Genomic DNA, 19353 nt, shown 5'->3' on the forward strand with positions numbered 1-19353 from the left:
GCTACAGGAAATGTGTTTGACTGAGAGGCTTACAAATACAAAATAGGAGAGATCATGAGACTGCCACAGACAGTTTAACCTATAGCCTGTAGGTTAACCTACATAACAATGGAAATAATTAGGTATAGAAATGTTTCACCCATTACTGGACCATTCATTTACACTGGGTCACTTCATTTAAACCAAAGAAAAATGCCACTGAATTCTGCAAAGATATGTCTTTTTCTGGCTTATAGTATTAAAAGCAGCTCCACACCTTATAACTGCAGCAGTATTCTGCAACCATATATATTGTCAACCCATATGAGAAGTTTTGGAATCACTTTGAAGAGACAACATTATTGGTGCAACTTAAAAAGATTTACTATGGATACTCCCTAAAAAAAAAAGAAAGATTAAATGAATGGCAGGCAGAGTTCAGATCTTCTATGTTATTATATGTGGTAGACCTTTAGCCCTTTTAAGATAATTTTTTTAATTTGTTTGATACTCTTACTGTTCATTGTGCTACTGCTACTACTAGTCCTAACAATTTTGTAATAATGGCGATAAAGTAAAGCTATGATCAACTCAAGCTACCTTTCTGCGGCAGCCATATGCAATCTACCTGGTCCTTTTTTTGCCAAGGTTAAATACAACATGAGATAAATGCCATGAGACCCAAAGATTTTTCAGACACCAAAAACACTGCACTTTTTCTACTATGAGACAGAATTTTATAACTCTAGGACTTACACCTACATATAATCATATTTAATTGGTAAACACAGTGCATTACTGGATGACGTCTCGTGTTTTGACAAAAGCAAAGCCTAGTTCAACCTCTCATTCAAATGGATGAGAATGGTGGGTTTGTTAATGCAGCACTAATAAGAGAGTCTAATGTGGGGATAACAATATCGCTTTCAGAAAAACAACATCATATGAAATTATCGTCAGAGAAAAGCTAAACAGAGACGCATTCAGATATCTACAGACTGAAGATGCATACGTTGAAATACCCATAACTGGCCACAAAATGGCCACAATGTATAGGCAGTGTGTGCTGTTATATACAATGGCATGCTGAAATCTATAAATCTCAAGCTTCATATACATTTTTACCAATACATTTCTATGACTTTGAGGCAAATTTTAAAGACATAGACTCTCTGAGTCAACCATCGATACTCCTTATCAGTTATTTTTCATGCTATGTAGCAGCTTTTATATTATATAAAAAAAATATGAATTCAAATGAGGATTCAAACTGAATATTTAAAAATAACTTTGGGACTGCTCATTTTTTATAGAAGGGGGGGGGCAAAAAGGGGGAGACATGATTTTCTTAAGGACTAAGGAGGGACCCATGTTTTTATTTTGGCTTTAGAGGAGGGGCATACAACTTCAAATGGCTGTATTTTTGTTTGTTTTCTTTTTTTTACCTCCAATTTTTAAAGAAAACATGTTGAGGTTTATAGGGCATGTTGTCTTTAAAAATGTTGGCCTTTTTTCTGTAAAAACTATTGGTGGTTTTTAATGGTAAAAATATTGTCTTTTTTTTAGAAAAATATATCACTTTACTACATTTTTTTCATCAAAAAATACAACATTTATCACAAAATGAAAAACAGAAATTATTGGATTTTTAAATTCTTGAATTCACACGATTTTACAGATTTGTTAAACAAAATTCCATTACTTTTACAAAACTTTTAGGGTATATTTAGTTTCCAAATTTTTTCCAGGCCTGAAAATTGCTATTTGTAAAATCAATCACTTTTCCAGGTTTTTCATAACTGTACATACCCTGATATCTGATCTGGTGATGTTATTTTGATTCAATAATGTCGTGTTTTGGGTTTTTGTGGATGTTATTGTTGTTTTTTCTTTTGTTCTCCTCCACTCTCCCCCCTCCCTTTTTGTTTTTTACTTCCATCTTTTACTTCCATCTCTTACCATATTGTGTGGTCGGAGCTGCCAGGTGGGAAATAGAACAAGTTGTCCAGGAGGCCCAGTGAGAACATCCCGCGCCTGATGGTTGTCCTCCAGGGCGACTCTTTGTACCTCCTCCAGTGAGACCCCCAGTGCTCCATCTGGGTCATCATCAGACTCTCTCTGTTGCAGCAGCGTTTTTGGTGGCCTTCCGTGGCTGCCGACAGCAGAGAGTTCATCGCCACCTGCTCCGTCTGTGCCCGCAATAAATCTTCTAATCGAGCTCCAGCTGGCCTCCTTCGTCCATTACCCATACCTCATCGCCCCTGGTCTCATATCGGCGTGGATTTCGTCACTGGCTTGCTGCCCTCAGACGGTAACACAGTTATATTGGTTATTGTGGATCGGTTTTCTAAAGCAGTCACATTTCATACCTTTGGTTAAACTTCAATCGGCACTGGAAACTGCTAACCTCCTTGTTCAACACGTTTTCCATCTACATGGTATTCCTCAGCATACTGTATCAGACCAGGGTCCCCAGTTCGCTTCACAGGCGTGGAAGGCGTTCCGTCTGGCGTTGGGAGCCTCAGCCAGCCTCTCTTCTGGTTATCACCCACAGACTGAAGGCCAGACGGAGCAGGCTAATCAGGATCTGGAGTCTTCTTTACGATGTGTGGCAGCCCGCCTCCCAGCTTCCCGGTCCCTATACCATTGAGCGTGCGATTAATCCCTGTGTCATAAAACTCAAGCTCCCACCAGCTCTCAAAGTCCATCCTGCCTTCCATGTTTCTCTCCTCAAGCCGGTGTCTCACAGCGTTCTGAGCCCTCCGGCCACCTGACTCGTCGATGGGCACCCTGCCTACACGGTCCGCCGGCTCCTGGACATGCGCTGGCAGGGTCGTGGTTACCAGTATCTTGTTGACTGGGAGGGGCACGGGCCAGAGGAACGTTCTTGGGTGAGCAGGTCTCTCATATTGGATCCTTCCTGCATTCTCCCAGCTGCAGCGAGGCACACCTGAGTCTCATCATCTGCAACCAACCTCTGCATGTAAACCTGATCTTCACTAGTGTCACCAGTGTTGAATTCTTCACGGAAGTTTTTTGATGTTCTCTCTTGTTGACCTCTCGTCTCTTTTAGTGATTTTTGTAGAGTGTGCCTCGCTGCGTTTCCTGCCAACCGATTTTTGTTCCCATCTCCAGTGTGCTTACCAGAGATTCTCAAACTTGTCGCCAGCTTCTTCATCGTGGTCAGCCAATCTCCAACCACCACCATTTTGTGTTTTACATTTTTGGAGATTCTGTTACTTACCAGACTGTTCTACTAACCAAACTACCAGAACATTAAATCTGTTTTGTTTTTTTTTACGATCCTACGGTGACCGTCTCTGCTCCTGTGGTCCAAAAAATAAAGACTCACACATGTCACAATAACATGTTTAACTGTTGACTGTCTCATTTATTTTGTTGACTGAGGGTTGATTGCTCACCATGGTAAGAATTTTAGTGCGACTGCTCTTTGATAGACTAGCATATTTTGTTGTTTTGTGAGCTTAAAATGGGAGCTCACAAAACACTTTGTCTATGTTCACCCTTTGTAAAACCAAAGACTTGACAAATGAGCATATTTGCATTCTTTTAGTTTGGGCAACATGGGTAAGTAGTATGGGTGACGTATGGAGAAAACAAGAGAAAAAGAAAAGGAGACACAATATAGCACAAAATTCACAACAGGTGTTGTTTAATTGAACATCTTTCTGTTATCATAGACATGCGAGGACCAATCAATATTGCGTCAGTCTGAACATGGCCTTAAACAATGCAGTGCTTTGTATTAGGCCCAAGACTTTCAGACCACACTGTGTGTGAAAAACAACTGATGAGTAATGTAGAAACTGTGCAACACAGTCATATTACTCTTCTGAAGATAGACATTCAGTAAATGAACCAACAACTTGGTGCTTGGACAAGTTTTCGAAAACAATTCTCTTTATCAAGTCCCTTCACAGACATTGTTTCCTCCATCAGCCCTCAGCCTCAGAACTTCATTCCTCTTCCTCCAGAAGAAAATCCCAGGGGGAAAGGGTCAGGAAGTGGCCTATTTGTTCCAAAGCAGATTCCACAAATGCCAGAGTTAGACCTAAAGGGAGAGGCCTACTTCCTGTCGTTTCCAGTCAGCCTGTTAAGACAAGCGAAGATGGCTTCTTGCTACTTTAACCTCCACTCCCTCTCATGTTCCAGCATCCCCTCTGCTCTCAGGCCCCTTCACTCAGGATTCCTGCTGCAAGATTCAGATAGTTTGGGGCAAAAGTCTAAGAACTCCCAGCAGATTTACAGCCAGCAAGTTAACTATTTCCACACTGTACATTAACCCAGACTGACTTGTTATGAGTGTGGTTGGAAAAATATAAATATCATATAAAGCTAATCCAGCTTCTTGACAATAACACACAGCACTAGTGTTGGGCCATATGACAGTATATGTGGCTGTACAGACTGCGTGTATGTATGTACTGTATGTGGTGTAGTGGTTAGCTCTGTTGCCTCAAAATACGTAGGTCCCGGGTTTGAACCCGTGTTGGGGCAAGGTCCAGACGTTGGGCAGAGTTTGTATGTGCTCCACATGTGGGTTTTCTCTGGGTTCTCTGGTATCCTCCCATATTCCAAAGACATGCAAGTTAAATGGTGGCCGTAGGTGTGAATGAGTGTGAATGGTTGTCTGTCTTTGTGTGTCAGGCCTGCGATTGTCTTGCTACCTGTGTACCCCCGCTTCTCTCCAAATGACAGCTGGGATAGGCTCCAGCCCCTCCGCGACCCTTAAGGGTCAAACAAACAATGAATGATTGCATAAGACTTAATGATTTGTGTATTTAAGGGTGGGCTGCTTGGAGTGACACACTGTCTGATAATAGTGTCCTCAGCTTCTCAGTCAGCTCCACACTCTCTCACAAATATGGTGACTTCTGGCTCCAAAATATCAAGATGGCAACAGCCGCAATACCAAACCTAAGGATTTAAAACGAGAGTCAACAAACCAATGGGTGATGTCATGGTAGCTACATCCAGTAGTTATTCAGTCTTTGCTAACCTGTGCATCTGTGTAGTTTCACTTACAGTGAATAAATCCTAGTCATTCCAAGCAGATCATCTGACGTCTCTACTGTTGCATTTACACAGAGACGGCACTACAGGGCTGCAACGAAGTCCCCAAGTCTTTAAACCGCCCCTGCACTTTAATACAGAATTGTGTGTGATTATACACTGCATCGTGGCATCCCGCAAACAAAGAAGGCATGTCTGGCATGAAGTTTAACACACAAGTGTCCCCCTCTAGCTAGCATAAAACATATGCATTGGCAGCACTTTTTAAACAATAACAAAGGCATAGCATTTCAGTCGCAATTCACTTTCTCTGTTATATGACAGCTGATCTGGTCCTCTGCTCGGAGGGTAAGGATCTCTTAAAACTCACTGTTTTTCCTGTTTGCTTAAAATCTCCCGCAGTGGGTCGCATACATAAAAACGTCATCAAAACGTCACACCGCCCATGGTCACATCTTTCTGGCTTCAAGTTCTACACAGACTTCATTTCGGAATGTTAGTACCTTAATTCCTGGCTAAGAGGCGAGACCACTTTGTCCCCCCTTTCCGCAATCGTCCGCTATACGGCAAGGCAGCATAACCGTCAGCTCGTCTTTCTCCCTGCATTTGCTGGCTCGCTATACCGTTAAACCACCAAACCAAAAGTGCAGCAAACCTCCTCCACCAGATTTCTTCAGACCAGAGGAATTTGCCTGAACATTTTACTGTAAGCTGAAGTCACTCTATTCTTGCTTCAGTAACTGTATATGTGCAGGAATGCTTCATGCGTCATACCACCAGCATCCGAACCTGAACAGTAACTTTGGGCGAGTATCTGTTACATAACTAAATAATGACATATTTAAAGTTTTCCACTGTTGCTACCATTGAAATGCTAACACTTTGGGAATGTTGAGTCACGTCTAAAATTTTAATTTATATGGACGTGTGAGTAAAATGTTTGAGCACAGAGGAATTTAAGAGGGTCTGAATAAAAGTGGAAGCAAGTAAAGTCACAATTGCTTCCTGAATGGGTTGAAATAACAAGACCTGTGCCAAAGTTAACATGCACTGCTGAGGGTACACGATGGTGGATAGCACAGTGGGTGAATGAGAAAGAAAGAGTGAGTAAGTGTAGAACGAGAGGAAAATAAGGCGGTGCGCTTAAGTGTCTATAACTACAACGTCAAAGGCAGCTTGTAGAAAAGGAAAGAGACCAAACAGTGGAGGCAGTAGACAGGAAGTGAAGCTCAGGATAGTCAGTCCCAGTCAGCTTTGGCCTCTGTCTGCATTCACAGCTCTGAATGCTGCGCATCAGGTTTTACTGGAGCAACTCAAAGCTGAACCAGGCCTCTCTGCTGAGGGCATGTTCAGCACGTCAGGTAAGCATTTACATGGATGTCTGAGTAAACTCATAGCAGTAGTACTGTTCTCTGCATAAGACCATTTCACAAAATCAACCACTCTCTCACAGGTTATATCTTTATTAGAGGGTTTTAAGGGAACAGCGGGCCTAAAACCCTCAATACCTGGAGCGACATCACTTTTCGTGTGCTGCTTTTGAACACCTTTAATAAGTATTTAGACCTTTGAAACACAAGCAAATTGGTGTGATTTCTTTTAAAAACATGGGGGGAAAAGGAATGAGCAACTTGTTAAGAAATGTTTCAAAGATTGTAGGAAATTATTAGATTAAAAAATTACTTTAAAAAAATAGGGGAAAATGTCTTGGGGAAAAAAGAAAAAAGCTAGATAAAAACTATATTTATAGCTAATTATCGTGATTACATATTTAAGATAATGTTAGAAAATAACTGTATTTTTAAGCCTTTTTCTGTGGGTCATTTCCCCTTTTTATATATTTTTTAAAATTACTTACTTATTAGAAATTTTCAGGGAATTTTCTTGAACTTTTTTAAAAAACAAATTTCTTGCTTTTTGGGTCATTCCTCCTTTTGTTGCTGCCAACTAATACTCAGATTTATAAAGTTGATTTTGAGAACAGCTGATTAAAATCAGTTCTCCTATCCAGCTCTTCATCAGTTCTCCCAGTATGCAACTGGCCACAGCTAAACTTGAGCCAGTAATTTTCTTATTTGTTGGATTAGGATGAACTTGTCTCCACCTTTCCTAAGACATCTCAGTTCTTTTTTTTAGAATATCCTGCTCATACTGGCTGTAGCTAAAAGAATAGGTGCATCCTGTCTGTGTGCTTCCAAATGTTGACTGATTATTACTGTGCTCATGTTTGTGTGGAAGACTCCTGGCACCAGCTTAAATGCCCAGACACTTCAAACCCACATCAGAGAACTAGCAGCGACAAAAGATCCCTGCTGTGTCACCTCTAGTCACCTTGCTGGCCAAAACATTGGAAAACACCAAACTAACAGCCAACCAGCACGTATGTTCTGCACCTCCATACCAGCAGATGGCAGCAGTTTGTAATCATTTTTCAAAAAGGGAAAGTGGATGACTATCTTGATGCTAGTTAGCCAGTTAGCACATAAATAACGTAATCCAATGTTGGTAGAACTCTCGGAATATTTACCAACAACACAAACTACAGGAAACGTTTCTGCTTAAGAGCTCAACCACTAAATGAAGAAAATCTGACCTTATAGAACAATTTCATTTCATTCATCAGACTTCATTCACCAAAGGGCTCTGCTGCCTCTGATGCCAATTCAACATACGGGGTCAGCTGAAAAAGGCTTATGAAGGTGGACGAGGGCCAACAGTGCAGGACACACTGCACCGTATAGGGCGACTGATGCTCACCGATAGCCTATCATTGACTGACAGCTGACTGTCAGCTTGGTGTGTCAGGCATAAAGTATTAAGAGACCTGGATACAGAACAGGGCCCCCATTCAATCCTATGAGAGTTGCTCAGTGGCACATGTAGCCAAAATGGACCAACTGTTGTGTAAAAAATTACATAGATGATCTGAAGATCATTGGCACTAAGGTCTAGCCTATAGAGTATGTTTACTAGTTTAGCACTTTGCTAACTTGAATGGGGATAAAATTATTTAACCTTGTGGCATTTCTACAATTTTTGCAATGTTATCAAAGCGAATTTATTAAATTCTGATAGGGAAACAGCCACAGGGCTTCATGTGACAGTGTTTGAAAAAAAAAAAAAAACAATGGAAAAAAATTATTTTCACTACTTATTTTCTGCACTGAACGGCCAAAGTGCTGCTTTGTCAAAGCCAGTCCTTCAATCAGAAGATTATTCCACTTTAATATTTACATTATTTTCTTTTGGGTTTAAGATTGATCATTGCCTTGGGCTCTAACAAATGGTGACTGGCTTTTTTACTATTTTCTGACCAAATCAATAATTGATTTAACAAGAAAATAATCAACCTAATAATAGATAATAGGGTTATGTTTGTTGATAGGAATAATCCTATCATATCTAACCTCTGTGAATGTGTATCAGTTCTCAAGTATTCCATACAATTACCAGCCCTTTTTATTACTGCTGTATTAGGAATAGAATAATAAAGAGAAAAGTAAAGCTGGCAGCTGCTGGTGGAGTTGATTTTTCAGGACTGAGTGATGGCCCTCCTTTATTTAAACCAGTGGTTAAGCTAGTGAGCGTGAGTGTGTGTGTATGTGTGTGTGTGTTTGCCTCGACACTGCCTGTGCACTTAAACAAAGCTCCCTCCGGTGAGCACTTCCTGTTTGCTCCATGGAAATCATTCCAGCAGCTCCTCACATAACTCAGAGAGAGTAGCTTGACTCTGAGACAAACAGCCACTGTGGAGAGAGAGCTCTACTCTCAGTCACTACTTCTATCTCGAGGAAGGAAAAGGACAACCTGGGCTCCACGGAGTCACTCCCTGCCTCCCACAGCAGATGAATTCAACTGTGGTGATTGGGAGGATCAGAGTCCCTGCAGTCTGAAAGTGTCACAAGGACCCTTGAACCAAAGCCAAAGGAGGCAAACAAAAGACCTCTGATGCTGCAAAGCAGGACCTATTGGAGGAAAAAAACTCAGCTATTGCACCCTTTGCACACTTCAAGACTTTACTGGCAGAGTGCAACAGCTTGTCACACTATGCAAGAGCATTCACAATCAAAGACTGCTAATGTTAGCTAAATAATTGGCTCTGACAAATGGTGACAAACTTTCTGATGCGTGTGCTCTTAGTAAGAGTGTAGCATGAATATCAGTGACAAATTACGATCACACAAGTCACTAGGATTATGTTATCTATGATCTTTTACAGTGTTTCAAATACCATGCCATAGACTCAAAGTGTCTTGGAATCAGAAATCCTCCATCACCAAAAACAAGGACACAAGACCAATCTCTCTGACCACTACATAGGAGGCTTGAGTTATTATTAACAAACCAGAAAAATAACCCGAACAAGGAACATTTATGCAGGAAATGTTTAGTTTTTTGAGTAAATACACTGATTTAAAAAAAGTGGACATGGCTGGAAAAACATAAGTGAATGAACAGTATTTGTGTGTAAGAAGACGCAGCAGCAGAGTGGTAAGTATGACAGAATTGGTGCTGTGGAAATATACATTACTACTCAGGTAGTGATGTCTATAGGCTGAAACTTTTCAAACATTTCATGGGGCCACACCTTTGTCAGTGATGTCACAGCAGGTGTTTTGCCTTCGATGGCTGATAGTAAATGATTGTGACAGGACTTTAGGTGTGGTCAGATGTGTGACATTTTACACAGAACATGACAGACCTTTAACAGTCTGTGAAAAATGACTCAGTCAGTAGTGGAGGATGGGGATGTGAGTGCATGGTAAAGGTTATGTTGTTACAATCAGCATTTCTGAGCATTGTAACAAAAAACACAAAAACACTGAATCCATCAGCATGCAAGTGTATCACTACACTACCTGTTTGTAACCAGTACAATACCGACAACATTTTACCTTCTAAAGACATTTACGTAACTACACTTTATAGAGAGAAAGACAAGCACACAGACACACACACAATATGTGGGTTTCCATTAACCCTGAAATTGCACAAATTAAAATTGCAAATATGAAACACACCTAATGGAAACACATACATTTGGAAAAAATGTCATCACAAAAAAAGTTTTTACGCTTGCATGATGTGATATTTCAGGCGATTGGAAAAGGCCATATTTGGCAAAAGTACAATGGAAACACTTTTTGGGCTTTTCTAGGTCACATGATGCTATGGCTATGTGCTTGTCAGTAGGAACTGGCTCCCTCGGGCATGATGCAGCAGGAGCTACAAGAGGAGTTATTGCTTTGCATTACTCTTCAAAAGTTGAGCGAATCAGTTTTGAATACACAATTACTCTGTGAACTCATGGACTATCACCTCCCAGAAATCCCTCATACATGGCCGCTGCCACGTATAAGAGGCTCGCCTTTCCATTATCGCTCGTGTACCACGCCTACGTGGATTGGAAATAATGACGGTTACTGCAGTGGCTACAATAGAAATAAACCTGTTAATGTTTTGAACATCCATCTCCATGCTTCTTGAAATGTTATCACCAGAGGAGAAGTCGCAGAACATCACTCAGTGGAAACACAGTCGTCTTGCAATTGTGTTTTATCTACATTTCGAAAATATCACTTAAGATTTCTGCAAATCTGTAATGGAAACCCACTAACACACACCATTTTGCCATGTTCCATTTCCTTTACATATAAACCGGTCATCACAGAGAGGCATCACTGTAGGTCGCAGCTTTTGCAAAATCACACTAGTTGTAAGTTTCTAATCTTCTGTCTTTTTTATTATTATACACATGCAAAAAACATTCTGTTGTATAACCAACACAACAATGGATACAGTCAATAACAATACACTGCTCTGACATTAACTGCTCTGGTGTGTTCTGATGAAATGAGATAAAGTGATGCCTTCAATCACAGTAGAATATTGCAAACTTCAAGTCAGATAAACATGTAATATAACCATCATGACTTTTTAATCAAATCTGAAAAAAAAACACCAGAGCTCTGTAGAACAACAGGCCTGGTGTGACCCTTAATATGAAAGCCAAACATGAATCGTACTGATCTCCAGTCAGTTGCAGCAACACATCACACAAACTGAAGTGCAGAAACATCAAAAAACAACAAATATCAGCACCTCAATATGGCTCTGCCACTCTAAACACCTGTACATGTGAGTAATAGTGATCCCTGCCTCCTTGACAAAGTGGAAGTCCGTTTTTTAGCCACTCAATCGTTGACCTTGTGACGCTCTTTTAGATGCTGGAAGAGGTTTAAAGTGTGGCCTCATGTTGTAGCTACCCTAGCAAGGGACATTCTGCACAACACCTCACTCTGTTGAGCGTCATCTAAACCCAAAATAGGTTCAGATAACCGACGCACTGTTCCTCTCTGACACTAGAGTCACCTGTTGCTCTTCTGTGTTTGGTTCTACAAAAGCCATTTTCACACAGTAGTACTATGAGCATCAGAGCGTGCGTGTGGCATTTAACAGCTGTTTTCCTAAGCTACTTTCATTGGGATACGTCACATGTAGCATAGGGCAGCATGTGTGCAAACAAAGGCACAGAAGGCCAGGAGTTTCTCACCCTCTGGTTGGTAGATTATGTAGTTTAAAAACATTTAAATAAAAAAAAGAAATAAAGAAATGTAAAAAGTAAAAAAGAAATTTAAAATTTATCTGCAGCTTTTTTGATGTTGGCTGGAATTCTGCTGCCAAATGTTAGTTTTACATTTTTGGAGCTGGACCATTCTGGTATTGTGGTGTATTTATATCTGACATTTTGTTATGCATTTCACCGCAATCTGGGCACAGATGGAGCAGCAGATAGTCAGCCACAGAAAAAGTGAAACTTAATCGCTCATTGCCATGGGTCTACAAATTAGCTTGCACTCACCGCTCTACAGATGCTTCTATCATCCATCAATCTGCAGAAACTTCAACAAGTTCTACCACAAACCCACAAAAACATCCTAACGTAGAGACGGTGCACATACAACGACAACAACAAAAAACTACAATCCCCCCCAACACCACCCCCTCTCGATGTCAGCTACAGCCACACATAGATTCTAATTCTATAATAAACACTGTGCCAGTGTTACACCGTTGGGAATGTGACACAAAGTAAAGACACCTGCTATAGCTCAATGTCATGGGTAGATTTGCTCCGTGTCGTAAGGACCACGCCTGACCAAAGAGACATTTGCAGATCCGTTTACAAGCGAATTAGCTTTGTTTTTCCTTGGGTGATGTGAGGGTCTAAGGGATGTGAGGGTCTAAGGGCAGAGGGATGTCGTACACTGTAAAGCCCTCTGAGGCAAACCATGTTTTGTGATAATGGGCTATATAAATAAAACTGACTTGACTTGACTTGACTTAGCTTATAACAAGCTCCCCTGCTGTGTGTCCATGTTTGCAAGTTCGACAAGAGAAAGAATTTAGATAGACAGATAGATAGATAGATAGATAGATAGATAGATAGATAGATAGATAGATAGATAGATAGATAGATAGAGATACTTTATTTATCCTGAAGGAAATTAATGCAGTCAGAATTGACAGCTGTATCAAAATGACATCTTTGTTCTACTTGGATGTGAAACTAATGGTATTCTATCAAATGAATGAAAACTAAGGGTCACCATCATCATCAATGTATAAAGTATAAATTTATCCCAAGTTCATGTTTGGTGGACTTCAAGTCGTCAAAGAAATGAAGAATCTACAGGAAATGTGAAAAAAATGTGTCATCGTGGTGAGAAAGCCATCATTTTAACAAATGCTTTGTAGAGCCAAGAAAAGAGTGGAAACTCATGAAACCAGGAAATTCTTTCAGTTCAATAAATCTTGAAGATTCTTTCAAAACAACATAAGGCACAAATAATCAGCAAGCATCACCCCCCACGTCATGATCAGACACTAAACAGCTCGTCAATAAAGCCCAAACACTGCATCCCTGACAGTCTGGGACGTTGCTGTATTTGTGCTTCAGTAAATCTGCCTGTCAAAAAAGATAGAGTGTAACCGTGAGCTTTTTCTGTGTGGACATAGAAAGTGGACAAGCTGCTTACATGTCTGGCCTCCCTGCGCAGTCCCTCTGTGTTCCTCAGCCAGCAGCGACTCAGCTCACTCAGCTCCAGGATGGGCTGCACCTTCAGCCGAACCGTGTCTCCCGACTGACGGATCATCTCCACTATCTCGTCCCGGCTCTTGTTCTCCACGTTCCGTCCGTTTATCTCCACCAGCCTGTCTCCCGGCACCAGTCCAAGTGCCAGGTCCTTGGTGCCGGCGCCGGGCTCGGCAAAGTGGACCACACGCCTGTAAACTCCTCCGTCAGGACTGCGATCCAGCATGGTGGTGCGGCGCAAAGAAAATCCAAAGTCCCCGGTGTTGCGGCGTTGGAGCTCCAGCTCTCGGGTTTCTGGCTCACTCGGTGCGACCACGGCCGGCAGCTGCAGCTGTGCAGGGAAGGTCTTGTCGACCACTTCAGGGATGCAGACTTTTTTGGTAGCTGGTGCTGCTTCAGGGTGCTGCCTCAGACTGTGCTTGCGGAGCATGCTGAAAACTTTGCTCTCCACCTGCGGGGACGGGGCGGCAGAGTTCTGGCCGGAGGGGGTGGAGCCCTCTGAGGGGCTCTCCTCTTTACTTTTTTGGGAAAAAGAGAAGCGTTTCATCATCTGACCAACCTGCGCCGAGTTTGTCTTGGCAAGTGAACCAAAGTGAGCCACACGATCCCGCACTGAGCTGCGGTGTCCATCCTGTCCTCCTCCACACTCACCCTTCAGGTCATCAGTGGAGCTGGCAGCGCTCAGCTGGTCATCCAAAACCATGCTGCTCCGGTTACTCAGGCCGTCCGACTCGATGTCAGTGAGGGTGAGCTCGTTGCTGCTGGCCACTTTGATAGGAATGGGGTTGGAGATCTCCAGTTTGTTCTTGGACTCACGCTTGGCCTCCCTCTTCAAATTAAAGAAACCGCGGCGCATGCTCATCTCCTCCAGGCTGCGCAGCTCTGCTGCAGACATCCTCTCCTTTTTATCCTTCTTCTCCTTCCTGCTTCCTTCCCTCTCCTTATCCTTTTTCATCAGATTGAACATGGTGACTAACTAAATGCTGTGTTTCCGTCCACCGTGGCTCTATTGACCCTACAGAAGTGGAGGTCCAATTCTCAGGTGCTTTTGTTGTGACCAACAGGGACGAGTCCCCTGAGGAGAGACGAGGAGAGCAAACTGAGTTAAACTTACAAAATATTTGAAGTATATGGAGAAAATGTCAGTGATTTCCATATGAAACTGACACAAATATTTTCAATCAAAAACTATCATTGATGTGACAATATACATTCTATACTCATTTCAAAAGATTTTTTTCTGAATTAGTAACTGTGATGACTCACTGATCATTTCACTCAGTTGAAACAGTCAGGTAACAGTTTCTCTTGACTATAATGTTAATTTAAGTAAAAAGGCATCATTAATAATGCATTAACAAAATCCCATCTACTCCCTACAATATTTACAGTCATTTTGATAATGAATTAATTGTATAAATCATTTATTGTGCTAGGAATGAATGACAATAAAAATCCTATATTGTTGTACATCTAAATATACATTATAATATCAACATCAGGGTTGCAGATGTATACCAGTTTTATGCATACCATGGTGTGAAGCCTGAGTGCTATCATACAAATGCAACTTAATGGACAAAAAAACAAACCTTAATGCGCACACATAGATGAGACAAATCTCACCAATGTGTGTGCATCCTTTTAACACAAACTTCTATTTCTACCAAAAAAACTGCTGTTTACCTTTATAAATAATATTGTGTGAATGTGAGGTTGAATGAATTAATGAATGAATGAATCTTTAATGTGATGTGATTATTCTCAAGTAAACTTTGCAAGGCTTTTCTTAATGTAGTTCAAATAAAACAAATAAAAGCAGTTAAAAAAAAGCAATAATAGCAGCATAAAAAGACTAATGAAATGAACTATTTAACATAATTATAAACTTTCTGTGTAGGTTTTGGATGGTTTGTTAGACCTCACCATGGGCTCTTTTCGCTATTTTCTGTTTTCAAAGAAATATTTATATTATATTAAATTATATTATATAATATTAAAAAATATAATATAGAATATTTATAAAACAAAATAAAATGGATTCTTTAATCCAAAAGAAAAGTATTTGCAATGGCATATTGTGGTGTCAGTCTAATCATAACATATTACCAATTCAAGTTTCAGAATTGATAAAACAGCAAGCAGAGTAGAATAGAAATACTTAATTAATCCTGTGAGGGAAATTGTTTTATTGCAGCAGCAAAGAAGACAGCAGCGACTGAATGAAATATTCGTTAAAAAGGGCAAAATAATGCAATATATATATATATATATACACAAAGGAAGTGAACAGCTTCCTTCCCACTAGCTTCTGGCTATTGTATATTTTTGTGCAACTAGATTTATTTTGCAAGACAGTACAACAGCATCACAAGTCCCACAGCATGTAACTGTCTGTATGTTTAAGACACAGTGTTACCTCAATGAAGACCTCCAACACTCTTACATTACAGAGGCCCATCTGAGGAGCTTGGCAGGACCAAAACACATTCCTGGCCTCATTTTTAGCTGAATCTCTCCACAGCCTAAAAAATCAGGAACTCTTCCTGCCACAGATTAACACAAACACACATCCACACACACATCCTTCAGCCTGCTTCTCATTAGCTGCTTTAAAGTGACTAACACACACACACACACACACACACACACACACACACACACACACACACAGCCTCCTCCTGTGATTATGGCCCAGGTAATACTGGATGTGTACTCCCAGGCTGAAGGTGTCACACTTTAGCACTGTAAACACAGCACACATGATTTAGGGTCATCTTTAATTTCATTTCTTCTTAAAACCACGTTTAAGGAAAATGACAATAAATCTACCGTGTACCTTGTATCAAAGCACAGTGCTGTGGGAATTAGAACAAAACCACTCAGTGCCTCAACACCAAGCTCACATTTTACTAAAACCATTTTCTACAAACCAAATTGCCAAAAAGTTTCCTAAAAGGTCTTTTCAGTAATTACCTCCTGTCTTTCACAATAAGCAGCGCCCCCGTGAATTGACAGCTTTAGCATCAACACTACCGTCACGTTCAGTGTGTGAAGACCAGACTGGGGAACATTAAAAGGCTCATGGTCACAGCTCTTTCTTTCTCTTTATCTACACAACAGCTGAGGTTTAAACGATGCTAACACCTGGCAGGCTCACTAACGCACATATATTTGCCCCACTCCGCATTCACAGCGAAGTCTGGGAACAAAACATGACAGGGCTAAAATAGGTGTAGCTTTTCGGCTACATTAGCTAGCTGAGGTGCGGGGAATGTCGACCAAATCACACGTATCTTCCTTTTTATTCCCCCGTGAACTAAAAAGCTCCAAAAACACAAGAGAGTAGAGTAGTTCGTGAAAATTTTTTCTAACTTTCTCGTGAGCTATGTAGCTCAGTAAATAGCCCAATTGGCTGCAGCCACAGCCTCAGTTCTTTGCCCTCATTTTTGGTGAAGCAAATCCTGGAACAACACAGAAATCCTATGAAAATGATCCGGTCAGCCCGACTCACTGCCTGCTCCAACATCGCTGTCTCCTAACTAAACGTGCCCCCTCATTCTGTCCACACAAGGTTGTTTTGTAAGGAAATACTCACTGTTCTCCAGTAGAGCTAATGGAGCACCGTTGGGTCCTGGTTAATGGGTGCAGTTCGGCTCGTAAGGAACAGAAGCCGCAGACTGGCTTTTAGCTAACGTTAACATAGCTGGCTGCTCCCAGTCTGTGCTGAGGCTCAGAGCTGCAGTTTAAGGCGGGTAGCAGGCTCCCCCTGCCGGGCACACACCGCAGATACAGCCTGACTGCTGCACCGCTGTGGAGGGATCTGCAGTAGACTGTGGAAGCGTTTCATCCACACTGCAAACACCAGGGCAGTGCAGGTCAGAATAGTCCACTCTGGAAAAATATTTTTCTTTGCATTTGCTCAATTGTTTTATGTAAGCGTCTTTCAGTACTTAGAAAAGCACTATATAAATCCTATCTATTATTATTACTATTACTATTAGTAGTAATAGTAGTAGTAGTAGTAGTAGTAGTAGTAGTAGTAGTAGTAGTAACAATAATTTAAAGGGAAAATACCCCAATGAATACTTGAAAAATAGCTAATATCTCAAGCACTGGAAGATTGTTTTCCGCAAAGATTATCAAAAAAAAAAAAAATTCATCACTTTTTTCACCACTTAAAACCAATGGTGGATGAAGACTGATCAAGCTGGTCAGGAGGGCCAGCTCAGTCTTGGACTGTCCCCTGGACTCCATCGAGGAGGTGGGTGAGAGGAGGATGTTGGCCAGGCTGACATCCATCACGGACAACCCCTCTCACCCCCTTCATGAAACTGTGGGAGACCTGTGCAGCTCCTTCAGCAGCAGTCTGCGGTACCCACGCTGCAGGAAGGAACGCTACCGCAGGTCCTTCCTTCCATCGGCCATCAGGCTATACAACACCAGCCTGAGCCAACAATAACCTGGACTCACTACAATAAAAGTTGCACTCTCTGACCTCTTGTATTACAACCTGTACATTTTTGTTTTCCTTGACACATGCCTATTTTTTTGCCTATTTTTTTGCACTATTGTACATTTCATATTTTATATTTTGTATATATTGATATTTTACATATGTTTTTATTTTCTGTACACACGGCTGCTGTGACAAGTGAATTTCCCACAAGTGGGATAAATAAACGTGTCTAAGTCTAAGTCTAAGTCTAAAGTACCTGACACCCATATCACCTACTATTAGAATATTACCTGACTCAAAGTCTTAAAGTATTTGATATTTACTGTACTTAAGTGACAAAAGTAATTTTATTATATTAAATGTAACTAAGTATTGAAAGTTAAAGTAAATGCTGTTAATAAAGAAGAATGCGAGAATTTTGTGCCATTTTGTCTACAATGGACATGCATGTGTGTGCTTGTTTGTGTAAACACTGCAGCTAATTCTGGCCTATTGTCACTGTCATGGACTCACTGTGTCATCTTTAATATTATCTGAGTAATAAAAATACTAAACATGCCTGCAACATTACAGGATTATGGCTAAGGCGTCGACGTAATTGACGTAATCGATTACGTGAATACGTCGATTCATGTAACGTGCGTCGACGCGTTGCACCGTTTCACACAGCGCGCGTAATGAGAACGTGAGCGGCGCCGGGCGTGTTGTTTTTTGTTTCGGCGCTCGTGTATCAAGTTAGAGCGTCACTTGTCAGGCGCGTCTGAGCTGCGGGTCAGCTGCAGCACATCTAGAGAAACGGTGGCTCGCCGTTTTTTTACGCGTGACGCTCGCGTTAGTTGACTCTGTACAACTTAATACAATAGTTTAATGTCTATCTCTGTCACGGAGATGAGGAAATACAAAGATGTTTGTTTTACCTCAACTTCCTTGCTTCCCTTTCAAAGCAAAACCTATCTGACTGTGTCTCTGTGGACAGAATGCCATCAGTTGCTGACACAATGCATTTATTTGGAAACATTTACAGGATGGGGTTGTCCGCTGTGCAAGAGCTTGTATAACTTCATAAATGAGTGGAATATGTGCTTATAGATATGAAAATACAGCACTCATATCAGCAGGCAGCGGTATGCCTTAAAGCCCAGTTAAGGCTGGATTATTTTGATGCAGAAAGAATGTACTAGTTATAATTATTTCTGTAAGAGAAAAGTTACAGTTATTCAAATTGCACTAATTTTACTGTAAGATGTTTTGCTGGACTGCTAGATTTGACGTTTGTTACTGCAACAAAGAGTAACTGTTTTGTTTAATGACTTGAATTTTACATTGTTTTATTTATTTTGCTGTTGGATTGATAAATGTAGATTGTTGCACATTCCTGTGGAGTGGAACAAGCTCTTGCATTTTTTTACATCAGACTGTAAAACACAGATTACCAGTTAAGACAGGGCTATGTTTTATTGGGGAATAATGCCCTGCAGTGTATGACAAGTATTAAAATGTTAGTTTCAGTAAATTCTTTGTTATATTTATTGAGTAATAAAAAATAATAGTTTGATCAATTAAAAAAATAATTGATAGATTAATCGATTAGTCAAAAAAATAATTGATAGATTAATCAATAAAAAAATAATCATTAGGTGCAGCCCTAATTATGGCACTTCGTAGCCTCAACATCTGCTGGTTTCACTGAAGCAATATATCCCATTTTAGCTGAATGTGCTCAGTGAAAATGTTCACTCAAAACCCTTTCTTATAAAAAGTAAAGCATATTGTGAAAATATTTTTG

At 40.7% G+C, this 19353-nt stretch overlaps 1 protein-coding gene across 3 annotated transcripts; it reads right to left on the bottom strand.

Moving 5' to 3' along the window:
• Positions 1–3884: 3884 nt before the first annotated feature.
• Positions 3885–16805, bottom strand: LOC121943020 (unconventional myosin-XVIIIa-like). 3 transcript variants are annotated; one of them, XM_042486377.1, is made up of 3 exons: positions 16707–16805; positions 13053–14183; positions 3885–4189 (listed from the first exon to the last, which is right to left on the bottom strand). In XM_042486377.1, exons 2-3 carry the CDS (start codon positions 14073–14075, stop codon positions 4181–4183), a joined length of 1032 nt encoding a protein of 343 aa, XP_042342311.1. In that variant the 5' UTR covers positions 14076–14183; positions 16707–16805; the 3' UTR covers positions 3885–4180. The 3 variants fall into 3 exon arrangements, with proteins under 3 accessions (XP_042342311.1, XP_042342310.1, XP_042342309.1); XM_042486376.1 differs by having other exon boundaries at positions 3885–4192; XM_042486375.1 differs by lacking the exon at positions 3885–4189 and having other exon boundaries at positions 12811–14183.
• Between the last annotated feature and the right edge of the window lie 2548 nt (positions 16806–19353).

Source organism: Plectropomus leopardus, chromosome 5 (assembly GCF_008729295.1).
Source record: "Plectropomus leopardus isolate mb chromosome 5, YSFRI_Pleo_2.0, whole genome shotgun sequence".
In the NCBI taxonomy this organism is placed as follows: domain Eukaryota; kingdom Metazoa; phylum Chordata; class Actinopteri; order Perciformes; family Serranidae; genus Plectropomus; species Plectropomus leopardus.